The sequence below is a fragment of the Equus quagga genome, chromosome 12 (genome assembly GCF_021613505.1).
Source record: "Equus quagga isolate Etosha38 chromosome 12, UCLA_HA_Equagga_1.0, whole genome shotgun sequence".
Lineage (NCBI taxonomy): Eukaryota > Metazoa > Chordata > Mammalia > Perissodactyla > Equidae > Equus > Equus quagga.
In genome coordinates, this window is record NC_060278.1 from 42014378 (window position 1) to 42040458 (window position 26081).

The 26081-nt window shown below is 45.6% G+C and overlaps 1 protein-coding gene across 6 annotated transcripts in view; it reads left to right on the forward strand.

Annotated features, from left to right (window-relative positions):
- Nucleotides 1–26081, forward strand: part of SUSD4 (sushi domain containing 4) — a 123582-nt gene that overhangs the window by 71394 nt on the left and 26107 nt on the right. For all 6 annotated transcript variants that reach the window (XM_046679096.1, XM_046679098.1, XM_046679093.1 and 3 more), the window contains 2 exons: nucleotides 10983–11156; nucleotides 15252–15440. In XM_046679096.1, coding sequence (XP_046535052.1) covers nucleotides 10983–11156; nucleotides 15252–15440 — 363 coding nt within the window. The remainder of the gene's footprint in view (nucleotides 1–10982; nucleotides 11157–15251; nucleotides 15441–26081) is intronic.

Genomic DNA, 26081 nt, shown 5'->3' on the forward strand with positions numbered 1-26081 from the left:
GATGCTTTAAAAAGGTTTTATTTAGAATCCTTTTCTTCTGATGTACATTTTCTATCATCTAAAGTTTCTTTCTTGTTGCCTCAGACATGGGTTATCAGAAACAGCAGCCTGTGCCCACAAGGGCAAATATTTGCGTGTCTTCCCCTAAGGTACTCTGTTCTCATTTTCCATCTTCTAAGATGGGCAGCAGCAGAGAGCTGCCTCTCCCTGTCTCCAGGACCACTGTCATGTCTTATTTATGCTGCTTATAACAGAAGTCAGGGCTTCCCTGCACTCCCTCCCTTGTGGCTTCAGCGTGAGTTTGGTTTTTGTTCCTAAAAAGATTTCTGTGACTTAAATGTGGTCATGACTTGAGCGGAAAAAAAAAAAAAAATCCGGGGGAAATAAGGTCAGGTCCGACGGGGGCCGACGCAGCAAAGAGAAGTGGCAGAAATGATCAGTTATCATCGTTGCAAGATGACAGCTGGACTGCTGCGGACGAGGGTTCACAAGCCTGTGCCGCCGAGCCCCTGTACGTGCGGAGGGAAAACCCAGATCACAGAGCCTTTACCAGCCACCTCACGTCGTCTCCCGTGTCACGTGAGCGCTGGGATTTCGCCCTTTCTGTACAGGGGCCGTGGAGGTAGTGAGTTGCTTTAACTCACAGGATTATTAGGCAGATGCAGAACGACGGCCAGAGCACGTGCACAGATCCTTGTCAGATCATGTATAAAGGTCACAAGATGATTTTTAGCAACCTTGAACACCAAGCTGATCATGGAGAGTCCCCAGAAAGCAGTTTTTCACAAGCTCGCAACTGAAACTACCCAGAATTAGGTTGGCTCCTTATGAAAAATGCAGGGCTGCCCCCACGGGTGTCCTTCCAAACCCATCGCAGCTGAAATTCATCTTCCCTCATGCCAGCCTTGAGTAGTTCGGGGCTGACCATGGCTCTCAGTCAGCATCTCGAGAGTCCTGTTACTAATGTATTCTCCTCGGAACCGCACGCTGGGCCTGCAGGAGCCAGAGGCCTCGGGTGCAGGGCTGCTGCCCAGCCGGCTCAGATTAGATTCTGTCCTTTATTACATTTGTCTGACACAGCTGCTAAGGGATGGGCCGGGGCTTGTTAAATCTGAGCCAGCCTCTGCTTTTGGACTGCTGTCTTCTGTCTATTCAATCACCTTACGTATTCATCAAGCCGTCTTCTCAACAGTTTGACTTCATGCGAATTGCCCAAGGGGCATGTTAAAATGCACATTCCCAGGCCCACTCTTTGCGGTTATTATGCACGAGGAATGTGAAGTTAGCAGGCACCTTCAGGAGATGCTCATGCTGGTGGGCTGCCGAGGCCACCTTGACATACTTGCCATAGGCATTTCACCAGTAGAACATCAAGATGCAGGCTGGAACCTTTGTGAGTCATCAGCCCACGAGAATAGCATTTGAACTGCTTCCTTTTATTTTTCTTGTGAGCTCGGCTCTAGCAACCAAGTGCCTTCTATCACCTCCTTGTGAAAGTGAAGGCGACTTTTCAGAAGCTGGAAAGAGACCTCAAGGTTTCTTTAAAGATAGAATAGTTAAAACTCTGCATATCAAGAGAAAAGCAAGAAATCAGATAGGTTTGTGTTCTAGGGCAAATCTCTCTGAACCAAACCCAGTTTTTTCTCCAACAACCTCTGTGTCAAGTTGCCTTCGGAAAATTGTTCAGGTTTTATGCTCATAAATTTAAGTGCCTCCCCAATATCTTTAGTCATTCATGCCCCCAAATTCTGTTACACACTCTCTACTTGTCAGGCCCAGAAGCTCCCAGTTTAGTTGGGGGAGATCACTACATTTCTGGGGAATTTCCTTATTCTGCTTTCTGGATTAATTTTGTTGTTGTTGTTGTTATTGTCTTAACGTTTTTAAAATTTGTAAAATATATACATAGAAAAGTACACAAAACCAAATGGTCCAATGAATTATCACAGAGCAAACACCCATGTCACCATGATCCAGATGAAGATAGAGAGCATCACTGGCACCCCAGAAGCCCCATCCCAGTCACAGCCTCCCCCTCACTCGCAGAGGTGACCTCTTTTCCAAGTCATGGTGAGCATTTCCCATGGTCATAATCACTTAGCCCAGCGCTATGCCTTCTTAAATGTGGTACTATTTTAGCTTTAATTTACTTTTGCCTTTTTTTTTTGTAGTTTATATACATGGAATTATAAAGTAAATATTATTTACATCCGACTTCTTTTACTTTATGTTTGCAAAATTCACGCATCTTATTGCATGAGGCTGTAGTTCACTCATTGGCATCTCTGCATAGTGTGCTATTATATGAATAGACCATAATTTGAATTCTGATGTTAATGGAAATTTAGATTTTTTCCAGTTGGGTCTGTTACAAATAGTGCTGCTCTGAACATTCTAGAATATACCTCTTGATGAATATATATATATATATGCATATATATATATATTTTTTTGTATATATATATATGCATATATATATATATATATATATATACACATTTCTGTTGGATATATACCTAAGAATAGCAGTCCTGGGTCATAGAATATTCCTGTGTCCACCATTAATAGGCACTGGCCAGTTTTTCAAAGTGATTGCACCAGTTTACACTCCAGCCAACAGAGTAACAGAGTCTCAGTTGCTCCTTGCCAACACTTGGTATTGTCAATATTTTAGCTATCTGGTGGGTATGTAGTGGTAGCTTGTGGTTTTAATGTACGTTTCCCTGGTGAGTAATAAGGTTGCATACCTTTTTGCGTGTGTATTGGCCACCTCGTTATTATCTCTTATGAAGTGCCTGTTTCATTCACTTGCTGTTTATCTATTGAGTTGTCTGTTTCTTATTGATTCTTAGGAGTTCTTTATGGATACTGGATACAAGCCCTTTGTTGGCTATATGTGTGGCAAATGTCTTCTCACTTTCTGTGGCTTACATTTTTACTCTCTGAGTAATGTCTTTTGATGAACAGAAGATCTTAATTTTAATGTAGTCAAATTTATCAATCTTTTTCTTTATGTTTGCTGCTGTTTTTGAGGTCTTATTTAAAAAATATTTCCCTACTCCTATTTCCTGAAGACATTCCTTATATTGTCTTCTCAGAACTTCATTATTTTGACTTTCACATTTAGATCTTTAATTCATCTAGACTCGATTTGTGTATATGATATAATTCAGCACCATTTATTTGAGACACTGTTGTTTTCCACTGCTCTACAGTGCCACCTTTGTCATAAGACAGACGTCCTGTTTCAGGACTCTCTGGTCTGTTCCATCGGTCTGTTTGTCTATCTTTGCATCAATTCTGTACTGTTTTAATTCCTGTAGCTTTATAAGAAGTCTTGACTTCTGATAGAGCAAGTTTTCCTGCCTTGCCCTACTTGTTCAAGACTGTCTTGGCTCTTCTTAGCCTTTCCATGTAAAGGAAAGAATCAACCTATCAACTATCAAAACAAGTTTGAATTTTTTAATATGATTATTTTGAGTTTATAGATAAAGTTTGGGGAAAATAATGCCTTTATAATATCGAGTTTTCCAACCTACGAACATGGAATATTCCCCCATTTATTTAGGTCTTTTATAATTTTTCTCATTATTTTGTGATTTTCTGTGTAGAAGTCTTACATAACTTTTGTTAGATTTATGCTTAGGAATTCAAACTTCTTTGATGCTCTTGACGATAAATTTTTAAAATTTTGGTTTTATTTAATTGATGGTATGTAGAAGTTCATACATGCCAAACTCATTTATTAGTTTTACTATTTGTGTAAATTCTTTTGGGTTTTACCACATAAACAACCGTGTCATGTGTGACTAATGCAACTTTTATTTCTTTCTTTCTGATCTTAATATCTTGTTTCCTGCTTCTACATTCTTGCTTTGGTTAGGAACTCCAGAACAATGCTGAATACAAGTGGAAAGAGTAAGCATCTTTGTCTTGTTCTCAGTCTTGAATGGAATGCCTTCAATATTTTTGTATAGGTTTTTAAAAAATCTTTTTTATTATATTAAAGGTGTTTACTTCAATTCCCAGCTTAAAAGTTTTAAAAAATATCGTGAATGGATGTTGAATTTTATGAAACACTTTTTCCAAGCTATTGAGATAATAATACTTTTCTTTTTTATGTTAATGTGGTGAGTTACGCTGCGTTATTGTCAAATGTTAAACCAACTTAGCATTCTCGAAATAAATCCAAGTTACTTGTGACGTGTTTTCTTTTTAATTTATTGTTGGATTTTGTTTGTTAATATCTTATTTATAAATTTTGCATTTATGTTGATGAGATAGATTGGCCTAAATTTTTCTTTTTTTGTAAAATTCTCAATCAGGTTTTACAGTCAAGGTTGTGCTCTGCTCATAGAATGAGTGGTTGTAATCTTCCAGAATAGAACTCTGAAAGAGTTTGTCTAAGATTGATGTTATTTCTTCTTTAAATGTTTGGTAGACTTCCTGGGGAAGCCACCACCGAGACCTGGAGTTTTCTTTGTAGAATGGTTTTTAGTTTTGAATTCAATTTAATATTTTGTAGGATTATAACCACTTTCTGTTTCTTCCTGTGTCCATTTTGGTAAATTGTACAGTTTTTGTTTGTTCTGGGAATTTGACTCCATCTAAAATTTCTAATTTCTTTGTATTAAGTTTTTTGTAACATCTTTTTTTTTTAAATGTAGGATCTGTAACGGTGTCCCTTTTTTATTCTTACATGGTTATGTGTGTGGTCCCTCTTTGTTTCTTGATCAGTTTCACAAGTGATTTATCAATTTTGTTGATTTCAAAGAACCGACTTTTGGGTTTGTGGATTCTGTCTTGTCTGTGTTTCTTTTCTATTTCATTAATGTTTCTTCTTTTCTTTCTTATTTACTTCCTTGTACTTTCTTTGGGTTTAATTTACTGTGCCTTTTCTAACTTTCTAGAAGAATTCTTAATTTGGGTATAATAACTCTAAATTTATGTGTACCTGATAGTATACCTCAAAATATGTAAAGCAAAAATTAATAGAACTTTAAAGACAAATCCATAATCACAATAAGATGTTTAAACTCTCCTCTATTAGTAATTTGTAGAACAATCAGGAAAAAACAGTGAGGATGTAGAAAATTGAACGTTTGTTAGCAGACTTGACTTAACCAATTGCAAGGTATACATTATTGATTTTCAGTTATTTCTCTTTTTATAATATGTGCATTTATGATTAGAGAGAAATTTAGAGCCATAGTTTTAGCTGTACAGCATTCATTTTAATACGTAGTATTTTTATTGTTATTTAGTTTAAAATCTTTTCTCTTTTTATTGTTATTTCTTTTTGGACCCATGGGTTATTCAGAAAGGTTTTACCAGTTTCCAAACATAAGAGAATTTTCTACTTACTTATTTCTATGTTAGTTTTATTGTGGCCAGAAAACAGGCTCTATAATTTCAGTCTTTTGAAATTTGTTGAGACTTTCTTTATGGCCCAAGTATGGTCAGTTTTTGTAAATGTTCTGTATGTGCCTAAAAGAAATGTGTAGCAGTCTTAGTCCTTCAGAGTGGATAGCTAAGAACCCACAAACAATTACTATCCAAGTGTTCAATATAAAAATAAATACTTGAAATAACAAAACACAAAGATATTAATTGCCTTTGCCACTGCAAATAAATGAAATACACCAATCCACGGGTCAAAGATAAACACTAACTATAGAAATCGTGCTTACTTATAATGACTTTAGTCTGTGCAACTGTCTTTTACGTGGCTTTTCTCAGTGGTTTTAAGCAGGGCAAAGTGATAATTCCACATTAACATTCAGCTGAGAGCCGCAAGGTCTTAAGTATCCTGTTCTGAGGCTTCTTCAGGTTTCGTAGGAGTCAGTGTCCTTTAGAGAAGAAAAACAGCCTGCACCAGCACTGCTCCCGAAGCAAAGCCGCCCCCCGTGGTGGTCCTTATTTTTCTGTGAAGCATCTGCTCTCTCCAGTTGTCTCCTTTCTGAACATCATCAACCCTTGCCTCCACTTTTCTCTGCCTTGTGTTGATTGTATCTGTCGACATCCTTTGCCTCCGTTGATTCCGTTCAGTGTCTTCAGCCTGACGCTGAGTAAACTGATGGCCAGGACGGTGTTCTCTGAGCATGTGGCACGAACGGTAGTTCTGCAGAACGGTAGAGGTGTGGAACGCTGCCAATCTAGAATAGTAATTCTGAGGATTGTTAGTCTACGTTAAGTGAAAAAAGCATCCCATCGTGCAAAGTTCAGGGATACCCAAGACCACCCTCACCTCTGACACCAGCTGCAAGTTCAGAAGCCCCTAAAGCCAACCTCAGGTTCAGTAATTCACTAAAAGAACACACAGAACTCAGAAAAACCGTCATCCTCACGATTATGTCTATTACAGTGAAAGGATAGAGCCACGGGAAAGGGGCACGTGGGGTCCAGGAGTGACCAGGCGTGGGCTTTCAGCTGCCCTCTCCCAACGGAGCTGTACGGACAGCGCCTGCTCCTCCCGGCAACGATGCGTGACAATGCACATGGAGTATTGACAACCAGGGAACTAGGTTCAACTGGACAACCGGACAGCTAGACTGGGTGTCTGGAGTTTTTACTGGGGCTTGGTCACGTACAGATGGTTGACTACTTGTGTGGCCGACCTTCCTTTCCAGTCCTTCCGAAAGTGGAGCTGACACTGCATGGCCCAGGGCCCCCCAGCCTAAGTCACATGGTTGACATAGACTGTCTGGTGTGGCTCAAAGTCTCCAGATCAACAAAGATAAAAGTTCTTCTCAGGTCGGACATTTCAAGAGCATAGAGGTTACTGTCCAGGACCCGAGGGCAAAGGTCAAACCTCTCTTTGGGCGAGGTTAATCCTCTACTGCAACTAGGGCAAACCCTTTTGGATATAAATCAGATCGTATCGTGGCCCATGCCTAAAAAGCTCCAGTAGCTAGCTCCCCATCACATTAAAGTAAACCCCAGATTCCCCACCCTAATCTACAAGGTCCTGCATGGTCTGGCCTTTCTATCTCCCTCTCGCTCACTGCATTCGAGACGCATGGATCTTCTTTTGTGTTCTTAAGGATGCTCAGCTCTTTCCTGGCTTTTGCACCAGTTGTTCCCTTTGCCTGAAATGCTCTTCTCCCAGAACCACACACAACTGAATTCTTCTTCTCATTAGGTCTCAGCTTAATAAATGTCATTTCCTCAGAGGCGCCTTCCTGTCTACCCAAATTAAGGGAGTGCCGGAGTCAGTCCCTATCATGTGACCTTGTTATGTGTTCATCAGAGCAGGGATTGTTGCCTGTTATTTTCTAGCTCATTTATCTGTTAATTTGTCTGTTAGCACAGTGTTCCTGCAAGTGCCGTAAGAGTAGGATTCTTGGCTTTTTCTCTACCCCCAGCTCTGGAACATATTGGACCTAGAGTAAGGGCTCAGTAATTCTCTGAATAAATGAATGAGTGAACAGACGGATGAATAAATAATAAGCTTTGTAAATGCTGGCCTCAACAAAATCCAGTAGAATTCTTCACAGCAAGACTGTCAAAGGCTTAATATGTAATATGAATTGTGAATCTCCAAGTGTGTATCTGGTATTCACGTTCCTGGGAACCCTTTTTGGGGAGCATTGATGTTGAAACCTGGTGTTTTTAAGGAATCAGATTCATTTTCACATGTAACTAACTGTTTACAGAAAAACAAATCTGGGGCCGGCCTCACGGCTGAGTGGTTAAGTTCGTGCTCTCTGCTTTTGCAGCCTGGGCTTCAGCAGTTCGGATCCTGGCGCTGACCTAGCACTGCTCATCAAGCCACGCTGAGGCGGCGTCCCACATAGCAGAACCAGAAGGACCTACAACTAGAATATACAATGATGTACTGTGGGTTTTGGGGAGAAGAAGAAGAGGAAAAAAAAGAAGATTGGCAACAGATGTTCGCTCAGGGCCAATCTGCTACAAAAAAAAAGAAAAAAGAAAAACTAATCTGAGACACGGCACATATTTTTTAAAATTTCTTTAACTCTTCCTGCTCCATCTCCATCCTTTAGGAGTCTGCTCTCCGCTAACTGATCAATTAATTTGTAGTTAGGTATAAATGTGTAATACTGCCTTAGGGCCTTTTACTTCCCTTTTATTTATTTATTATATTAAATCTCCATGATTATTAGAATCAGGATATAAAGATAATGACAGTGGTGGGCTGGTGAAAGATGATTTCTGGAATAAAAGCCAAAAGTGCCCATTTATGCCCTGTATATGTAGGTTTTGATTGTTGACGTCATTCCACGTGACAGAATCACATGTTCATAGACCTTTTTTCCTCATCTTTGGTAACAAGATTTTTAAGGTGGCTTTTAAAAATTCTTTCTGTCGACCAGATGCATTTGTGCTGGAACATCATGTGATTTCTATTTGAAACCTTGGAATTGATGAAGATCACACAGTTTTTTCAGATCCTAATGATCCTGGTTTATTTCTTTGCATAGAAATAAGGTCTATAGTTATTTACTGCTTCAGACAGCTGATTGGAGGACATGCTTATTCCAGACGCCCCTTTCTTCCTACTTGACCCTCCTTCAGTTGGGGGATTGGGTGCCAGACATGGCAGATAAAAAAACTGGAAAGGAGTTGGATGATTTTTGTCCTGTCATTTAGTTTTGCGTTTGTTAGAGCTGGTCTATTTCAGTTTGGTCCTTACGCCTAGGACACAGCCCCTCATGGCCTCTGTACCTTGATGCCATTGAACTCCGACTTCTGACTCCCAGGTGACGTGTGACTCCTCTCACGTAGTAAATTGGTTCTGTGTCGCCCTATCGTGGCTCTTCTTTGAGCAGAATACTTAAGTACTGGCATTTGGGAGGCTGTGAATTCCCTTTGAACCTTTTGTCATATGCTCCCCAGTAGTCCCCAACTCCTGCTTATGGAAACTTGGAGTTCTAATGAGAAGTTCCAAGCTTTCTGTATTATAGACCACTATGTAGAGAAACCGCGCTCAGAAACAAGGCTTGGGTGCTTCTGCTCCTCGTCAGCCAGTGTCCACCTGCCCACAACGTCCAAATGGACATTTCTTTCCATTGACTTAACTCCCTGTAGCTGGCCACGTCCTGAGTATACTGGTTAATTCTTGGACGGATTTTAAGTCAATCATGAAAACAGTTGTTTAGTCATATAGATTACTGCCACGGGATCCATTATGGCCAAGATTTTACAGACGGATGCCTTGATAAATGTGCTTTTATTTGCTGTGAATAATTTCTGCATCGTGATATTGGAAAAAAATGTAATTCACCTTTTCCATTAAGAAGGCAGCAGTGGTGTGCAAAGAGTTGTCAGTTATCTTGTGACTCCAGTCAGGATTATTCTGGGATTGATATGGGGGGAATTCAGCTATTCCAGTAGAAAAACTATGGGTTAAACATGAACAGTTAGGAAACCCCTTTCCACAGCCTGCGACGCAGAAACGAGAGGTAAAATTGAAACCAGAACACGGTTTTCCAGCCAAGGCGCTGTCTGTTGAAATCCACAGGCAAAGGGAAGGACTGGTGATGGGTTTCCTCAGGGGAAGACTTAGAGGCTGGAGCGGCCTCGGGGGCGGGGCGGGGCGCCGTGTGCTCACAGTGTTCTTGGGCAGGGGCCCACATGGCTCCCCTCAGCGTTTCTGCTTTGCCGGGTGTGTACCAAGGTCTGGGGCGCGGAGGGAATGTCAGAGGAAGTGGGAGACACAGTCCCTGCTCTCAAGCTAACGGTGGTAATGAGCAGACCTGAGCTTGCAAGCATTTGACTTTGGATGACCCGTAGGAGACAGTGAATGGCCACCACCCCTTTACTTCCAGCCACCAGAGCAGATCCCTTCTGCCCAAGGCTACCCCGTCACTGACATTCGGCCTGAGGTTTGCAGGTTCGGATCCCGGGTGTGGGCCTACACACCACTTGTGAAAGCCGTGCTGTAGCAGCATCCCACATAAAATAGAGGAAGATTGGCACAGATGTTAGCTCAGGGCCAATCTTCCTCACCAAAAAAAAAAAAATAATAATAATGAAAAAATAAAAGTGGAAATAAATAGTTCATGCTAGAAGCTTATATGCATGTAAAATCAGAGACATTAAACAGAGATGTGCCCATAAGAGATGGAGAGAGACACATGGCGACCGATGTCACTTAAACCACATGGGATTAGCTGGATGGTGGGAGGGGGCTGAGGGAGCAGGACCCCAAGTTGGCAGCACAGAGTGGAGTGGCCTGGGGGATAAACTGGAAGTAGTTGGGGTTAGAAGTGGACCCTTATAACTGATTCTTTGTATCTTTTAATCATTTTGTTGGGTGGGCTCCTTGGCTCTCCCCTGCACTCTCCTGACTCCCAGCCTCACCTCTTGTCTTCCCGTCCACGCGCAGTCTGCTCGTCCTCCATCTTAAGGAGCTGCTTGCTCTGAGCCTTTGCGACATTGGCCATAGGATGTGCTGCTCTCTTTATTATCTTTTTAAAAACAGATAAGGTGGATGGGAGATGCTAATAGCAAATGGAGCCACAGCTCAGCCCCTGCTGCTCTGCAAAGCAGAGTTCTTATCAGGCCCAGGTCCTCGCCCCACAGGCAGAGGTGGCGTGACTGGGCGGGACCAGCCAGACAGGTGACATTGTGCCACGTGCCGTCCACAACCCAGCAAAGTGTGGAGCAGATCCGTAGTTCAGGTGAATCCCCAACTCTTGTCTTTCTTCACTTATTTTCACAGTCGTCCGTAAGCTCAGCCGTACGGTGTGAAGTGTCGCAGGCAGGAAACAAAGTTCCTCCTGTGACCGGATCCCCACAGACTCAGTCCCTCTTCCTGAGCCACGTCTTCCTATTTCTCTGTGAAGCAGGTTCTGCTGTTTGTCCTTGGGACCCGAGCCTGGTGATAAATAAGGAGCCATTTATCAGATTGCTGTGGAGGTCGAGACAGGGTCTGAAAATAAGAGCTTGGTTGTGAAGCTGTGAACCACAACCGTTTGAAATTCCCAAAATAACGTATCCTTTTTACACAATTGCAGACTGCCGTGTCCCTCAGATTGAAGACGCCGAGATCCATAACAAGACATATAGACACGGAGATAAGTTAATCATCACTTGTCATGAAGGATTCAAGATCCGTTACCCCGACCTATACAACGTGGTTTCCTCGTGTCGCGACGACGGAACGTGGGACAACCTGCCCATCTGTCAAGGTACAGGATGGGAACTTGGTTCCTGGCTGTTCTTCTCTCAGACTTTGTCATAGAGCCTGTGCGTGTTTCTCTCACAGAATGATGGCAAGAACGACAGAGCCGCCCTCCCCACTTGGGTCAGCTGTGTCTTCACTGTGATTGCCAAAGCTTTGTAGTCTTCCCAGGTCCATACACCCAGTTTTGAAGTTTAGATGGGAGATACCTAATTCTTTAGAATGTCGGATATCTGCTTTGCTCTGAGAAACTAAAAGTGGTTTAAGAATCAGGAGACTTGTAACCGGGCTGTGAACACAATGATGAGCTGTTGTATATTTAATGGAAATAACCGAGCATTTATACTTATTTCAGTAGTGGTGAGAATATATTTAAAGCCAATCTTACAGAGGCTATTTTCTCTTAATAATGTTATCCCTTTTTATAATGCATGAGGAGCAGAAAAATAATCAAATTCAGATTTCATCCAAACCACACGGTGAATATTTATCCTCGTGCAGTTTTTAAATTTGCCTGGGCCGACAGAGAGGGCCCTCTTTGTGAAAATAAGCCCTCGAGTTCACATTAATTCTGATTTTTATTTTTTGACATGTGACTTGGACCAAAGGACCAAGCAGCCGATGCATAATTCATAATTCAAGGGAGAGGGAGAGCAATCTTATTTGCACCAAAAGCACCGTCATGTTCAAGTTGAGGCGAATGTTAACTTTGTGCTGGGAAATCACAACTGGCAGACTCTGATATTGCTTTGCTTGCCCCATAGTTGGAAATAAATCATTTCCTTATGCGAGAGCTTCAGAGCCACAGCCCCTTGAAGAAACAAAGGCTTCAGGCTTAGGAGGACAGAGGCTGCCCAGACCCTCACACTGGGGCATTTCTCCCCAGAAACTTCCTGTGTAGTTTAGCATGTTATATATTACATTTTTAAAGGAGACACGTGATTTATTCATGCTTTCAGAGACTGTCCACAAAATCAGCAGCTGGCTCTTAGGTTGGGCTATTTATTCGAATGAACTTTATTAACCTTTGATTTGTTCCTGTCCTGTGGCACTATCAGAGTAATGGGGAAGAAAATTGCCTCAGACTCTGGCCACTTCTTGCTTTCATATTTTCCACTTATCTTTTTGTTTTCCTACCCTTTTTATTTCCTTTTATGTCATTTAAATACAAAAGTCTTCTTTAGGGGTTCTTTTTGCCCCAATGATTTTTTTTTTTTTTTTTGGTGAAGAAGATTGGCCCCCAGCTAACATCTGTGCCAGTCTTCCTCTATTTTGTATGTGGGATGCCTCCACGGCATGGCTTGATGAGCGGTGTGTTGGTGCATGCCTGGGACCCAAACCCATGAACCCAGGCTGTTGAAGTGGAGCACACTGAACTTAACCACTACACCACCAGACCGTCTGTCTCCAGTGACTTTTTTAAAAGTACCCTATGGTGGTATACATCTTGGGGTATCATTGTCAAGAGTTCAGATACAGGCTTCCCCTTCACTCTGTCTGGCCACACTTGCCCCTCCCCTCCATCATCCTTTAGTCAAATCTCAGTCAAAACATAGCTTTTGTAGTTCGGCAACTGAAAAAAAGAGAGCTGGCCGGCCGTTCTCAAGAGGCATGTGTCTTCAAACAGCAATACAACCCACAGCCCACCTTCCATCCTCGGAGCCCACTGTGCCCGCAGAGGAGGTGCCCCTGGGCTGTGCTCTGCTCTCCGCTCCATGCCCTGTCCCCACTGCAGAGGCAGGAGGGAGTCTTGGCTGCTCCAGCTTCCTCCGAGCACCGCTCAGGCATGAGGAATCGGTTGTCTTAGACAGCCTGACACCTCCTGAGCCCCCAGGGGGAATGTAATTGGCCCTTGGTGTGACACTTCCTCCTGTGACTTTTATTTGCACTTATAGATCCAGGGGCTACAGCCTGAGGAGCTTCTCTCTATTATCTGGAAGTGCAAATAGAAATCGAGGTGAACACGGAGCTGAAGCCAGTTTCTTACTGCTAGGCTCAGGACAGGCTGTCTCCAGACAAGAGGAAACATGTCTTTCCTGCCCTGATTCGCTGCGAGTGTACCCACTGCCGTCTCCTTTGGGGTGGGATGGGCAGGCTGTTTCAAGGCCGTTTTTTTCCGTGGGAATTTTGTGTTTCGGCGAGCAGTGTCCTGATGCCTTCTGCTCGCTGTGGGTCAGAGTTCGTTTTTATTTGGGGAAGCCAGTTGATCCATGAGGATCGTTTCAAATGACACAGCTTCCTAGGAAGAGGAGCGGGCACGGTCACTTGTGCCAGTTCACATAAACTATGCTTACGGGTTCTAATACGCTCCCTTGTTCATATTAACTTGCTTATCTTCTTTTCTCAGTTAGCGATTCTGTTTATTCCCGATTCCCAACCTCCCCCCATACTTTTCACTTTTGCCGTGAACGTTGCCAGTTTTCAGCTCAGGAAAAAAATCATTAAGGGAGCCAGCCTGGTGGCATAGTGGTTAAGTTTGCACACTCTGCTTCGGTGGCCCAGGGTTCATGGGTTCGGATCCCAGGTGCAGACCTACATACCGCTCATCAAGCCATGCTGTACAGCACCCCACATACGAAGTAGAGGAAGACTGGCAGAGATGTTAGCTCAGGGCCAATCTTCCTCACCAAAAAAATAAAAATACATCATTAAAAAATGTCATTTGAGGCCATGGGGACTGCCTGAAAGGAAGGCTGAGTGCCATGCATTTTGGGTATGGTCCATCCTGAGTGTTGACCGATTCCAGGCAGTGATCTGCTGGGTCTGCAGAGCTCTGTGGCCTCAGGACACAACTGTGCAGGGTCAGTGCTTGCATGACCCCAGAGTGAGCACCTCCCTAAATTCTGCATCCCAGGGGCCTCCCTCGCCTCACCCTCGTCTCGCTCTGATACACAGACACCATATACCGGGGTGCTGACCAGAGCAATTTGCTGAACACAGAGCCCTTTGATACTTATAATATCTAACAGAGTCAGCTTGGGAGAGTTCAGTCCTCGGCTGCAGAGCATGTGACATAATTGGTACTTGGTGAGTGGAAGGGAAAGTAGGTATTTCTGTTCTCCTTTATTTACTTCACACGCAATTAGTCCTCCCCGGGAAAACGCAGCTCTGCAGGGCCGTTATTCCCTCCAGTGAAACTGCTGAAGCCAATAAGAAATTCCCCGATCACAGTGGATGCCACACAGAATGGGACTCTGTGCTGTTGGGAGTGTTCCACTGGGCTGCACAGGCTTCGCGACAAAAAGGCAGCCACTGTTTTACGGAAGTAGGTGCGTGGGATCCGGTTCCCGATTCCCCTTGGATGGCACGCAGGATTCTGTGCAGATTGCCCGGGCTCGCTGCAGCAGAGGTCCTCGAAGCCTGGTCCCCAGCCCTGCAGCAGCAGCTGCACCTGGAAACCTTAGTAAAGCAAATCCTTGGGCTCCTCGGATACTCTGGGGCGGGGCCCAGCAGTCTATTCCAACAAGCCCTCTCTCTGAGTCCTTTTCAAGTTTGCAAACCACTGTGCTATGGGCTTCCTTACCTATTTCACATAAAACACAACGAGATTTTCAAAATTTTAGATGCACTGTATCAGGCAGACGTCTGTTCCATCTGCTACAGTGGGACCAGGTTTGCCTCATGACCGTCTCAGGCCACCCACCAGCCCCGTAAGGAGGAGTTGGGCTGTCTCTTTCCTCTACGGCACCTCAGCGGTTCTCACTGACGGCACATTAGATGATTTGGGGAACTTTAAAAAAGATAAGGACGCCCAGGCTGTATGCCGGCCCTGGGCGTGGGGCCAGGCATTGGTGTTTGAAGTCCCTTAGGTGATTCTAACATGCACTTGGGGCTGGAACCACCAGCAGTGACCCCTGCCCCAGCACTTCCCTACTGGTCTGACGCTCTTGGTGCCATTCGCAGCTATAAAGGCGAGTATCCCCATTGCAAGGAGAATAGGTCAGTAGATGAGGGAGTCTGAGCATTTAAGACCACAGTGCCCATTCCCCAGAGGCCAGGCCACGTTCACAGTGGGCTAGGCCACAAGAGCGACAGTGCTTCATCCTTTAGGCGGACGGAGAGGACCTAGAGAAACCTTCCTTTTTTCTTTCACGCGTCACAGGCTGCCTGAGACCACTTGCCTCCTCTAATGGCTACGTGAACATCTCCGAGTTCCAGACCTCCTTCCCGGTGGGCACTGTCATCGCCTATCACTGCTTTCCCGGATTTAAACTCGAGGGGTCGGAGTTTCTCGAGTGCTTACACAACCTCATCTGGTCGTCCAGCCCACCCCGGTGCCTTGCTCTGGAAGGTAACACATCTTCTGCTTTTGGAAGTTGAGTTTTAGATAATTAAAGTGGGTGTTTCAATAGGGTGTGAAGAGCGGAGGATTACGGTCAGCAGTAACTTTTGTTCCCTGAGCACACCGCGTGCCTCCATCCTAAGCAGAGGACGCAAACCTGGTCCTCTGCCATGAAGCCATCCTTACAACCAGATATTAAATTTGCTCCCGCCATCCTCAGGCTGAAAGAGGCAGAAAGTGGATAAAAGAGAAGAGTTCCAAGCGTCAAAGATTAAACTGTGAAAGATTGCAGAGTTAAATGAAATGTCTTCAAAAATTAATTTTCTCTGCACCACATTAAAACAGATTGCATTGTGGCATCATTAATGTCACCCCTCGCTTTATTGTGTCACTGTTTCTTCCTATTTCCACGCATCTTATGGCTTGGCTGTAAATGCGTTGCTGCAAGCACGCACTCGGAAGCCTGAACCCAAGAGCGCGTTCCTCCCTGTTTCTGTTAAATCCGGCTATGTGACTATTTTAGACTGTGGTTTACTGAAGACCACTCATTGGTAGTATGAAGTAGTGAGGGGGACAGGGCATCACCGCCAGGATCAGGGCAGTGTCCGTGCGGGTAGAGGCCACAGAACCTTCTGCTGGGCAAGTTGGACATGTTGGCTTAGCCCTCGCTTTTACTCAGTTCTTGAAATTATATCAAAGAGAACAAACCCCGGTTTGTTTCTTGGCGTCTGAACATGGTGGGCAGGAGGGGTCAGTATGGCGAAAGAAAAAAGAATGGCAGGAAACCTCAAATCCAGAGTCCCCGCAGAGCCTATTTGCAGCTTTCCTTGAGAAACAAAATAAGACACGATAGCATGTGGAAGCACGAGTTCCCGCCAGTGCGCACCTCAGTGCGGGAAGAGGTCAGAGTAGGAAGCGTGCTGTGGAGGGGGTGGGGGCCTGGTGCACAGAGCAACGAGAATGCCCGGCCTGGGCCCTCAGTTTTGCATTCTCCTAGGCTAGTAAGTGGCACCCCTACTTGCCCCCACTTCCTACCCATCCCAAATCCCCTAGGGGATGAGAGCCTGGACCAGAGATGTCAGACAGAAAACAGGAAGCCCAGTTAAATCTAAATTTCAGATAAGCAAATAATATTTTAATATGAACGTGTCCTAAATATTGCATGGGACTGACTTATGGTAAAAAGTTATTCTTTATTTATCTGAATTTCCAATATAACCGAATGTCCTGTATTATTTGCTAAATCTGACGACCCTAGCCTAGTGGGATCAGGGCATCCCCTTCGTGTCCACCAGGAACGGTTTTTCTGCTGTCTGGGCACTGTGGCGGGCTGAAGTGAGCGAGGGCCCCTGATGGAAGGAGGTTATTCTTGTTCTTGGAGGTTTCTCCCTGCTCAGAGAACCAGAAATAGAGGCTCGGTTAAAGGTATCATTGTTATGATTGTATCTATTTGAAATACCTATTTTAAAATCTTTTCGGATTTCATTTAAATGCCTTTCAGGCAGTCATGTTCTTTTTTTTGTATTCTCCTCAAAGCCCCCCAGTACATAGTTGTAAATTCTAGTTGTGAGTGTCTCTGGTTGTGCTATGTGGGCCGAAGCCTCAGCCTGGCCTGATGAGCGGTGCCATATCCACGCCCAGGATCCGAACTGGTGAAACCTTGGGCCGCCGAAGCAGAGCGTGTTAACTTAACCACTTGGCCGTGGGGCCAGCCCCAAGTCATGTTCTGATAAGCTTCATCTGGGGACTTTGAAAGCATTTTTTTTTTAAGATTGGCCCTGAGCTAACATGTGTTACAAATCATCCTCTGTTTTTGTTTTTCTCCCCAAAGCTGCACTACATAGTTGTATATCCTGGTTGTAAGTCCTTCTAGTTCTTCTATGTGGGATGCTGCCACAGCATGGCTTGATGAGTGGTGCATAGGTCCATGGCCAAGATCCAAACCAGTGAATCCCAGCCCACTGAAGCGGAGCAACCAAACTTAACCACTTGGTTATGGGTCCGGCCACTTGAAAGCATTTTTTATGAAGCCTAGAGAATATGATATGAGTAGACGTAAACATAATCTAACTTCAAGGGTCAACAATCTAAGGTTATGAACAGGAAGCTGTGACTGGCTTCTGATTGAAAATGAGTCTATGGGGCTTTTTTTAAGTTTATTTTTTAAATTTATTTTGAGGAAGACTGGCCCTGAGCTAATATCCGTGCCCATCTTCCTCTACTTTATATGTGGGACGCCTGCCACAGCATGGCTTGATGAGCTGTGCTAGGTCCACACCCAGGATTCGAACTTGCGAACACCGGGCCACCGAAGTGGAGCGTGCAAACTTAACTGCTACACCACCAGGCCAGCCCCGAGTCTCTGGTTTGACACATGTCTATTTTCGTCTGCCCGGCTGAGCTGAGGAACGATGCTGAAAACCCAGGGTGACAGCTGCCTGTGCCAGGAAGGCCACTTAACACCTTTTTCCCCTCAGGTTTTGTTTTTTTAAAAACTAATCTTTACATCTTTATTTTCAATTCATGTCCCTTTAAATTATCTGATGGGATTCCTTTGCGAGACCTTTAAATGCTCCCTTGGCTAATGGCACCCAAACCACGACTCTAAACTGAGAGGCACAGAGTAGACTAAAGGGATTTTTGTCTCAAGACTTGATAGAAACTGGGTTAAATGAAGCAGTGGGTTAAAATAGCGGGCAAGGATTCACAAAAAAGTTCTCCAGAGGTACCTAGTAGGTGTTGGTATTTCTTTAACTCTTGAATTGCATATCATCTTTTTAAAAGATGGTACCTTATTTATGCAATAGTGTCATAGGGCATCCGACATAGATGAACTGTCCCGAGGGAATGTACCCCATTAATATATCACCTGCTCTCTCCCCTCCTCATTTTCCTGTCTTCCTTAGCGCACAATTTGATTTTTCTTGACGGCGCAGTGAGAATTATTGCACTGTGCTGTGGAACGGTGATGCTCTCAGGGGCTTTTAAATATGTTAGGGCGCCTGGCCCCTAAAGTGACTGGGTCTGGACAGCTGTGCGGTGGAAGGCTTTTTCTGTGAGCTTTTCATCCCTTCCCCTCTCACTACCAATCCATCAGTCTGTCAGCTGTCAGTGCACCTGTCACTGCAGCTTCCCCACCTGCGACTCTTTTTCTAACCTGCTGGGAGCCGGGAGATGGAATCAGAGATCATGGAGGAGGCAGTGTGGTGTATTGATTGAGTGCGAACTGATCTCCCACTGGCTGGGTTCACACCCTGGGTCTCCTACTTAATCATTTGACCTGGGGCAAGTCATCTAACCTCCATTGCCCTCCGTTGCCTCATCCATAAAGTGGGGGAGATGGTCATACTTCTCTTGTGGGACTGTGAGAATCCGGTGTGACAACACAGGTGACATGTTTAGCGAAGTGCCTGGCACCAGGTCCGTGGTCAGTGAGGTCTTCATCGTTATTATTGCTCTTAGAATTGTGTACAAAGTCACCATAAGTAAGTGAGAATCTGGACATGACTGTGTGAATAACGCCCCCAGGTTTTTCTGCATAAACATTGTGGTGCTATTTTGGTCATTCAGATGCTATTTTGGTTACTTGCACGCTTTTAGCTGTGTTTGTAAAAGTTGAATCCTAGATGAAGGAGGGAATGCTGAACAATAGTAATAATTGCCATTAATTTTGAGGGCTGACTCCGTGTCAGGCTCTCAACCAAAATGTTTGACACAGTATCTCATTTAGTCCTCCAATTGCCCTTGTGAGGCAGGTCCTAGTTCTAACCCATTTTACTGATGAGCAAACCCAGGCTTCTAAAGAGTCAGTAATTTGTGCCTGAAGTCACACAGCCAGTAAGTGGGGGAGCTTGGACTTGAACATGGGGCTTTGTCACTTCAGAGCTCATGCTCTTAATCACCAAGGTGCATTGTCGAATTAACTTGTTCTGATTACTTTACAATCCAACAGGGAAACAATTTGATATTTTTATAGCCATTTGTTAGAGTCAAAAATTTTTTAAGAATTATTGCATAGGAAGGAATTTGTCTTTCTGGTCTAGTTATCCTCCCTGTAGAAATCCCAGCTGCAGGGGACCGTGAGCCCCAAGGGAAGCCCTGCTGCCTGCTGGGTGGCAATGAGCTCTCACGGCTGCCCCCTAAATGCCCATTAGTCTCCTATATTTCAGGGGAGGCTCGCTTCAGCCAGTGGGCTGGTCAGGGCTTGTGTCCCCTTTCACAGACCAGGAGACTGACACCCTGAAGGATGACATGACTTGTCCAGACCTCTCACTCTTGGTCCATGGCTCTTTCCACCATGTGGTGTCTCCTTTCCCTAGTGGAATGGAGAGCACCTTGTAATGGCAGGCTTCACTGGTACCAACATTGAGTGACAGCTGTCATTCTCACATGTCAACAGCCCCATCATTGATGCCCAGCTTCAGGAAGGAGTTTATAATTTGGAAGGAAAAGCTCTGGCAGCTTCCTCAGAGGTGTGTGTATTGTGTTTCCAGTCCTGCGCCCTTGCTCCCGTCTTATTGATAGTGGACGATCCTGGAACATGTGCATTTCCTGTCGCTGTATTGGATTTGGTAGAGCACCTGAAATCACAAAGTCTAGAACCAGAATGTTGCTACATCATTTTAAAGTAGATGATTATAGATATTTAGAATTTTGGGACCTGGAAGGAGCTCCATATGTGTTGGCCTGTCTCACTGTGGGTCTGTGTGCTTTTCCTCAACTCTGTGTTTTCCATTCTCGGGCCATCTTCATCTCTGAGGCTCTCATCTCTCTCTGTCTCTTTCATACACAGACAGACACACACAGACATTGAAACCAAGAAATGTTAAAAAAAAGAAAACTTGACAATGACTGTGGACAATTTCTCATTTATAAGTGCTAAGAACTTGGTTTTCGTTGTCAATAGTGTTTATCGAACACCTGCTAAGCACAGAACAACACCAAATTGGGCACTGGGGAATTACAAAGAAAGAAAAGGACATAATTCCTTCCTTTGAAGAGTTTACAGTCTCATGGGGAGAACAAGATGGCAAATCCCATTATTTAGAGACTAGCATCATTATAGGAAACATCAGCGTATACGCACAGCTACCTTTACCAAGGGGTACATAAGTGCTTATGCATTTGGAAAGGGTAGAAGGAAATTTCTAGTAGGAGATATCACAGTTGTAAAGTGAAAATTTCTACCCCAGGATTTATGGGGGTTTTGTTTCTTTTCCCTGGAGACCAAACAGAAGCATGTTTTCTGTCTCCACTTGAGCTTTGAGAAGAGACAAAGTCTGGACGTCTCCCTCATGCAGAACAACTGTGCATTTTGAAGCTCCGTGGAGCTCCGCAGCCTAGGCAGCGTGCCTTAGTGTGTGTGAGGGGCACCGGCCCAGTGATGTGAAGGGTGGGAACATGGAGGGATATTGAGGGGGCTAAAAATAAGTACAGTCATGTGTCGCTTAATAAGAGGGACACGTTCTGAGAAATGCATCGTTAGGCGATTTCCTGGTTGTGTGAACATCACAGAGTGCACTTCCACAAACCTAGATGGTACAGCCTGTGACACACCTAGGCTAATCTTATGGGACCACCGTCATATATGCCGTCTATTGTTGACGAAAACATCATGTCAGTCTACAAAAACAGAAACCATTTATGAGGCAAAGTGTTTATTGGCGATCAAAGAATTGTAATTCAGGGAGCACAGATTCAGATAGAAACCAAAATAGTGTCCCGATTCGGAGAGGGGCTGAGAGTTTTTATGGGAAAGAGGGAGGACGAGGTGAGTTGTATTAAGGAAGAGTTCGTTAGTGCTGGATGAGGTGAGGTTAGGTTTGTGCTTCATAGATGGGCTTGAGATGCGGTCATCAGGCCAAAGGCTAGACTTGTAGTTCATTGATGGGGCAGTGATTTGGTCATCAGCAAAGTCTGGTTCCATCAGTCCTTACAGACAGGATATTCTTGTCCTTACTGACTTTTTGGAATGTTGGTGGTTTGATCCAGTTTGGAAAATCAAGAAAACAAGACATGCAAGGCAATTCCTCTGAAATGGCTGCCCCGGCTCTATTTTAATATGGCTCCACTCATGTCATCTTTCACAGTCGTTCTGCGGCCATGACTGTAAATGAACCAACCATGCAACAAATGGTTACAGGGAGGGCTGCCTACACACGGGGCCGTCTAGGAAGTGGTACTAACTGCCCAGAATCCCTAGACGCTGTATAGTTGGGGCTGCAAATGCTGGCTAGGGGCGGCTCAGGAAAGGGCTCTTTCTTTACATAGGAAAGAACCATCCAAAAGCCTTGAGGTTCCAGAACATTCTCCTCACATTCAGGTTTTCAAATGGCCTGGAAGTAGCCCAGATGCTGGGTATCTGGTGACAGGAATTCCTGGGGGCAGGTTAACAGCCGCAGAGATCACATGACTGCATCTTTGAGGCGGGGAGCAAGGCTGGGAGAAGAGACTGTTGGAGCCAAAAATTGAAATCTGGAGTCCTTGGTTGTGACCCAGCCACTTAAAGATTCCTGTTTGCCCAAATGTTAAATTAGAGGACTAGATTCTTTAACCAGAAGTCCATTCAGTAGTCTCTAGGGAAAACGATGGCAAATGGGATCAGATCTAGAAAGCACCAATTAAACACTTAGTGAGATTAGAGCTTGGAAAGAGAGAAACCAAAATCAGTGGTATATGCTATTTTAAATAGATGCCTGTGAAATTCATTCGTTCGTCCAGTAGACATTTCTTATGTCCACATGCTGAGTATTTTGCAAGGTGCAGAGAATACAGAGGCAAACAGATGACATGAGGTCTCTGCTGCCTTGGCTCACGCATCCTGTACGCGGGTCCTGAAGTCTACACACGTGGAGCTCGGTTCCAAATATTCCATTTGGAAGTTATCCGGGGCCTCTGGTGGTAGAGATGATTGTCACCTCCTCTGAGGCCACCGAGAAGGGGTTCTAATGGGGGTCTCTGTGGTTTTGAAAGCACTGGTGAGGGTAGGGTCAGTGAGTCCCTTGTGGCTGTGTTGGGTTGGCTCTGCCCCGCGATGCCCGGCCCCCCTCGGAAGGCAGCGGGATGCAGGCATTCCGTGAAGGCAGTGAGCATGGCCCCGGGGGCCCAGGGGAGTCTGCTGTGCTTGTGTCTTTGCTTTGCCCAAATAGGGGAATAAATCACTCTGGGAACGGCAGGTACCTAAGGTTTCGCTTGTAATGACTTAGGCAGTGGCCTCCCCAGTGCTGACCTTTTCAACAGGCTTTCAGCCTTGTGGCTGGCATTTCTCCCAGGAACCAGCAACCCTGACCCTGTTAGAAGCTGAACAGCTGGAACATTTTGGTTTTAATCCCACCAATCCCAAAACCCAGAATGCCCGAAGCGATTCCCGCCCCCCTTCCCACTCATTTCAGACTCACACGGACGAAGATGGAAGTTTCATCAGACATTTCAGATTCAATTACAGCGAACGCAGCCGGGTGATTTCCTCAGAACCGACTCGCGCCCGGGGGTCCTTTTAGATCTGTGTCCTTTTCTAAGAAAAGGAGGAAAAATAAGAAATTGAAAAAGCCTGTTTGGCCAAATGTGAAATAACTTGAAAGGTTCCAATTTGGGATCCAAACTCAAAGCCAGTTTGGAGGTGGAGGGTTCCCAGCTCCCAGGCCGCCTCTGCAGTCCGCTTTGTTCCCCAGTCAAAACAGGTTCAGGTTCACGAGGTGCCTGGTGGAAGAGGCGCCCGACATGGCTCCTCCCTCCAGGAGCCCTGCCCTGGCGCAGAAGCTCCTCCAGACTTCAAAGTGAATCCCACGTTGGAAGAGGAAAGGCAGCAGAGAAATCTGGGCCTCTTCCGATAAGACCTGCCCTGCCTTCTTCGGTGAGCAGGGGGAGCCCCTCGGAGGGAGCTCCCGGGGACCACTTCCAGCTGTCATCACAGCACCCCCGCGCCAAGGTTGCTCCCCTTTTACAAAAGCGAAATTCACAGTGCACAAAGGAGCCTAGGCCTGTTCCGAAGCAGATTGCTGTAAATTATTGTGTGTGATACGGTCAAGTCACCGTGTCATTCCCCCAACCGGAGTCTGGACCCTCTCCCGGTGGAACTGGTGCCCCTCTGCCTGTCACCCCTGACCAGACAAGCAAAGGAGAGTTGGGTCTCTCGAGCCTTCTTGCCTGGAGATCCTCAATACGAAGATGTTGACCTGGGTCCCTTAATTAACTGGAAAGTCTTCTGCGTGGAATTTTAAGTGGATCAAGGGAATGACAGGATGAAGTCACAGCGAGATTTAATGGCACTGATTTGGGATCACTGATGGTAGGATTCAGAGCTTAGAAAGCCTTAGGCACTACCAGCTGACCTTCCTCCCTGCTACCCCAGTGCACCCCGGCACCTCGTTTGCAGAGGTGAATTGGCAATGCCAGAGCTGAGCGGGTTTGTCCAAGGCCTCGTGGCCTGGGAGTGCCCGTGGGGGCTCCCCGACCCGTACCCAGCTCTGGCACCATCAGGCAGCCTTGCCGTTGAGGGTGCCCGTGTCAGTTAGTCTCCTCTCCCTTCCTCCCCTACATTCGTGAACAGGGAGAAGCAACATTCAGAACTTCATCCTCCGAGGAGCATCTCCAAGACAGAAAGTGCCTGTTCCTCCCTGCCTTCCTGGCCCTTGGTATATATATTCAACGGAGAGTAGCTGTTATAACTAACACTTTCTCTGACTCATTCAACAGTTTCTGGATGCCTACTCTATGGCAGGCACTGTGGATGTACCTTTAATACATGCTCTCTCGTCCTCACAACCGTGATGACAAGTAAGCGTGGTGCCAACTGGCAGATGAGGAAACTGAGGATCAGAGAGCTCCCCTCTTTCACCCTGCTCCCAAGTGGTCCAGCCCATATGCCTCCTGAGCCCACCACTGCTCCTCCAGGCACTTCTAGGACCCAGAGTACCTGCTGGAAATTAGGGTCTGGATTCTAATCCCAGCTCTGCTGCCTGCTGGCAGGGGAGTTCGCGTCCTCCGATGGAGAGGGAAGGAGCTTGGAGAATTGCTCATTGAGGCTCCTTCCTGGTAGCTACATTCTTTGACTCTGCTCTTAACCAGAACACACTGTTCCGGGAGAGGCTGCTCTGTCCTTGCTGGCTCTGGGGGGTGAAGCTCGGGGGTTGGGATGCTAGGAGAGTTCCTGCTCTTGACGACTGCTGACAGAATTTCCCTGAGACTCTCTCCAGACAGTCAGCCCATGAGCCTTCCATCACAAGGGGGCAGCGGCAGGGAAACGAAATAGATGTTTGTTGAGTGTCGTCTTGATACCAGGCACTTCATTTGTTATCTTAGCCTCGAAACAACTCCAGCTGTTATTCCCTCTGCATGGAACTGGGCCTCGGGGTGTAAGTTGCAGAGCTGAGATTCGGAAGCAGCCCTGACTCGACCCCCCGGCTGTGCTTCTCCTCTGCCCTGCTGTGGCTTCCACGAGAGAGGCCACATCCCTGCCTTCTGAATCATCTGCTCAGCTGCCCATGGGCGCTTCTTTATCTGCTAGTGTTCCCTGGAATGTGAACTTTCATCATGTAAGAGCTTGGGGAGGAGGGAAAAGGATACGCTATGGTTTGGCCCAGGCTGCACTGTGTAGCATGGTGGACAATGGAATTTTCCCTTCTTCCTTCCCCCACTGCCCTCTTCCCAGGTAGGGCTCTGATGCCAACCACAGATGTATTCAGCATAGGAGGTCATTGCTATTAGGAATTCAGGTTCTGTTCACCTCAACTGGAGTGATAATAGCTGTAAGCAATGGGTCACCCACACCCCTAGGCCTCCCGCTGTTCAGAATAGGCCAGCTGGCGAGGGCCATGGTCTCCATTAGCCTCTCCTGGGCTCTCAAGCTCCCCACAGTCACCTGCCAGCAGCTGGATCCAATATGAAATTAAATCAGCAGTAAATGAAGAAAAGAGCAATGGATGCCTTTTTTCTCTCTTCTTCACCCAGTGTAGCGGTGGGGCCTCTATTCATGGGAAGATGGAGGGAGGGCATCTCCTTTATCAGCTTGCCCCAGCCTGTACCCTTCTCTTCTTCTCAGCCTAACGTGAGAGGTTTATACAAGGCTAGGTAATACTTGGTCAAGTGGTTTTGGACCCCTGTCCTCAAGGTCCTAAGGCCCGAGTTGTTCCCTGGGAAGCAGAGAGGCCCCAGATGGCTGTGTTCTGGCTGTTTTAAGTATTTACACATTGTTTTCCCACTTAAGATTTGTTTGAAGAAAGAGCTTGCCAGTGTGAAGTATGAAAGTCATTCACCTGGTTCTGCCTCCTTAGGAACTTGAGACCAGAGAATTGAAACGATTTGCGTGCTAGGTCACACCCGCATCACCCCATCTCCTCGGACTCTGCCTTCGCACGTGTGAGTGGATGGTGAATTTAGAACCCTAATGAGGAAGCCGGCTCACATCAGTCAAAGTCTTATGGGATTTAGAGATCTTATTCTGAAAGAACGAAAGAATCTTCAGTTCTCTGTGAAGACAAGTGTGTGTTCCCTGGGCCTGGGAAAGAGGAATTGCCAGCCCCTCCCCCTGTCCTGTGTTGGTGTCCCTCTGTCTGAAACAACAGGGAGGTCGCCTTGTGAACCAAAAGTGTGTTCTACCATCTTGGCACATACTTTAGCATGTAGCATCCTCTTTTGCCGTGTTGTTTCCTG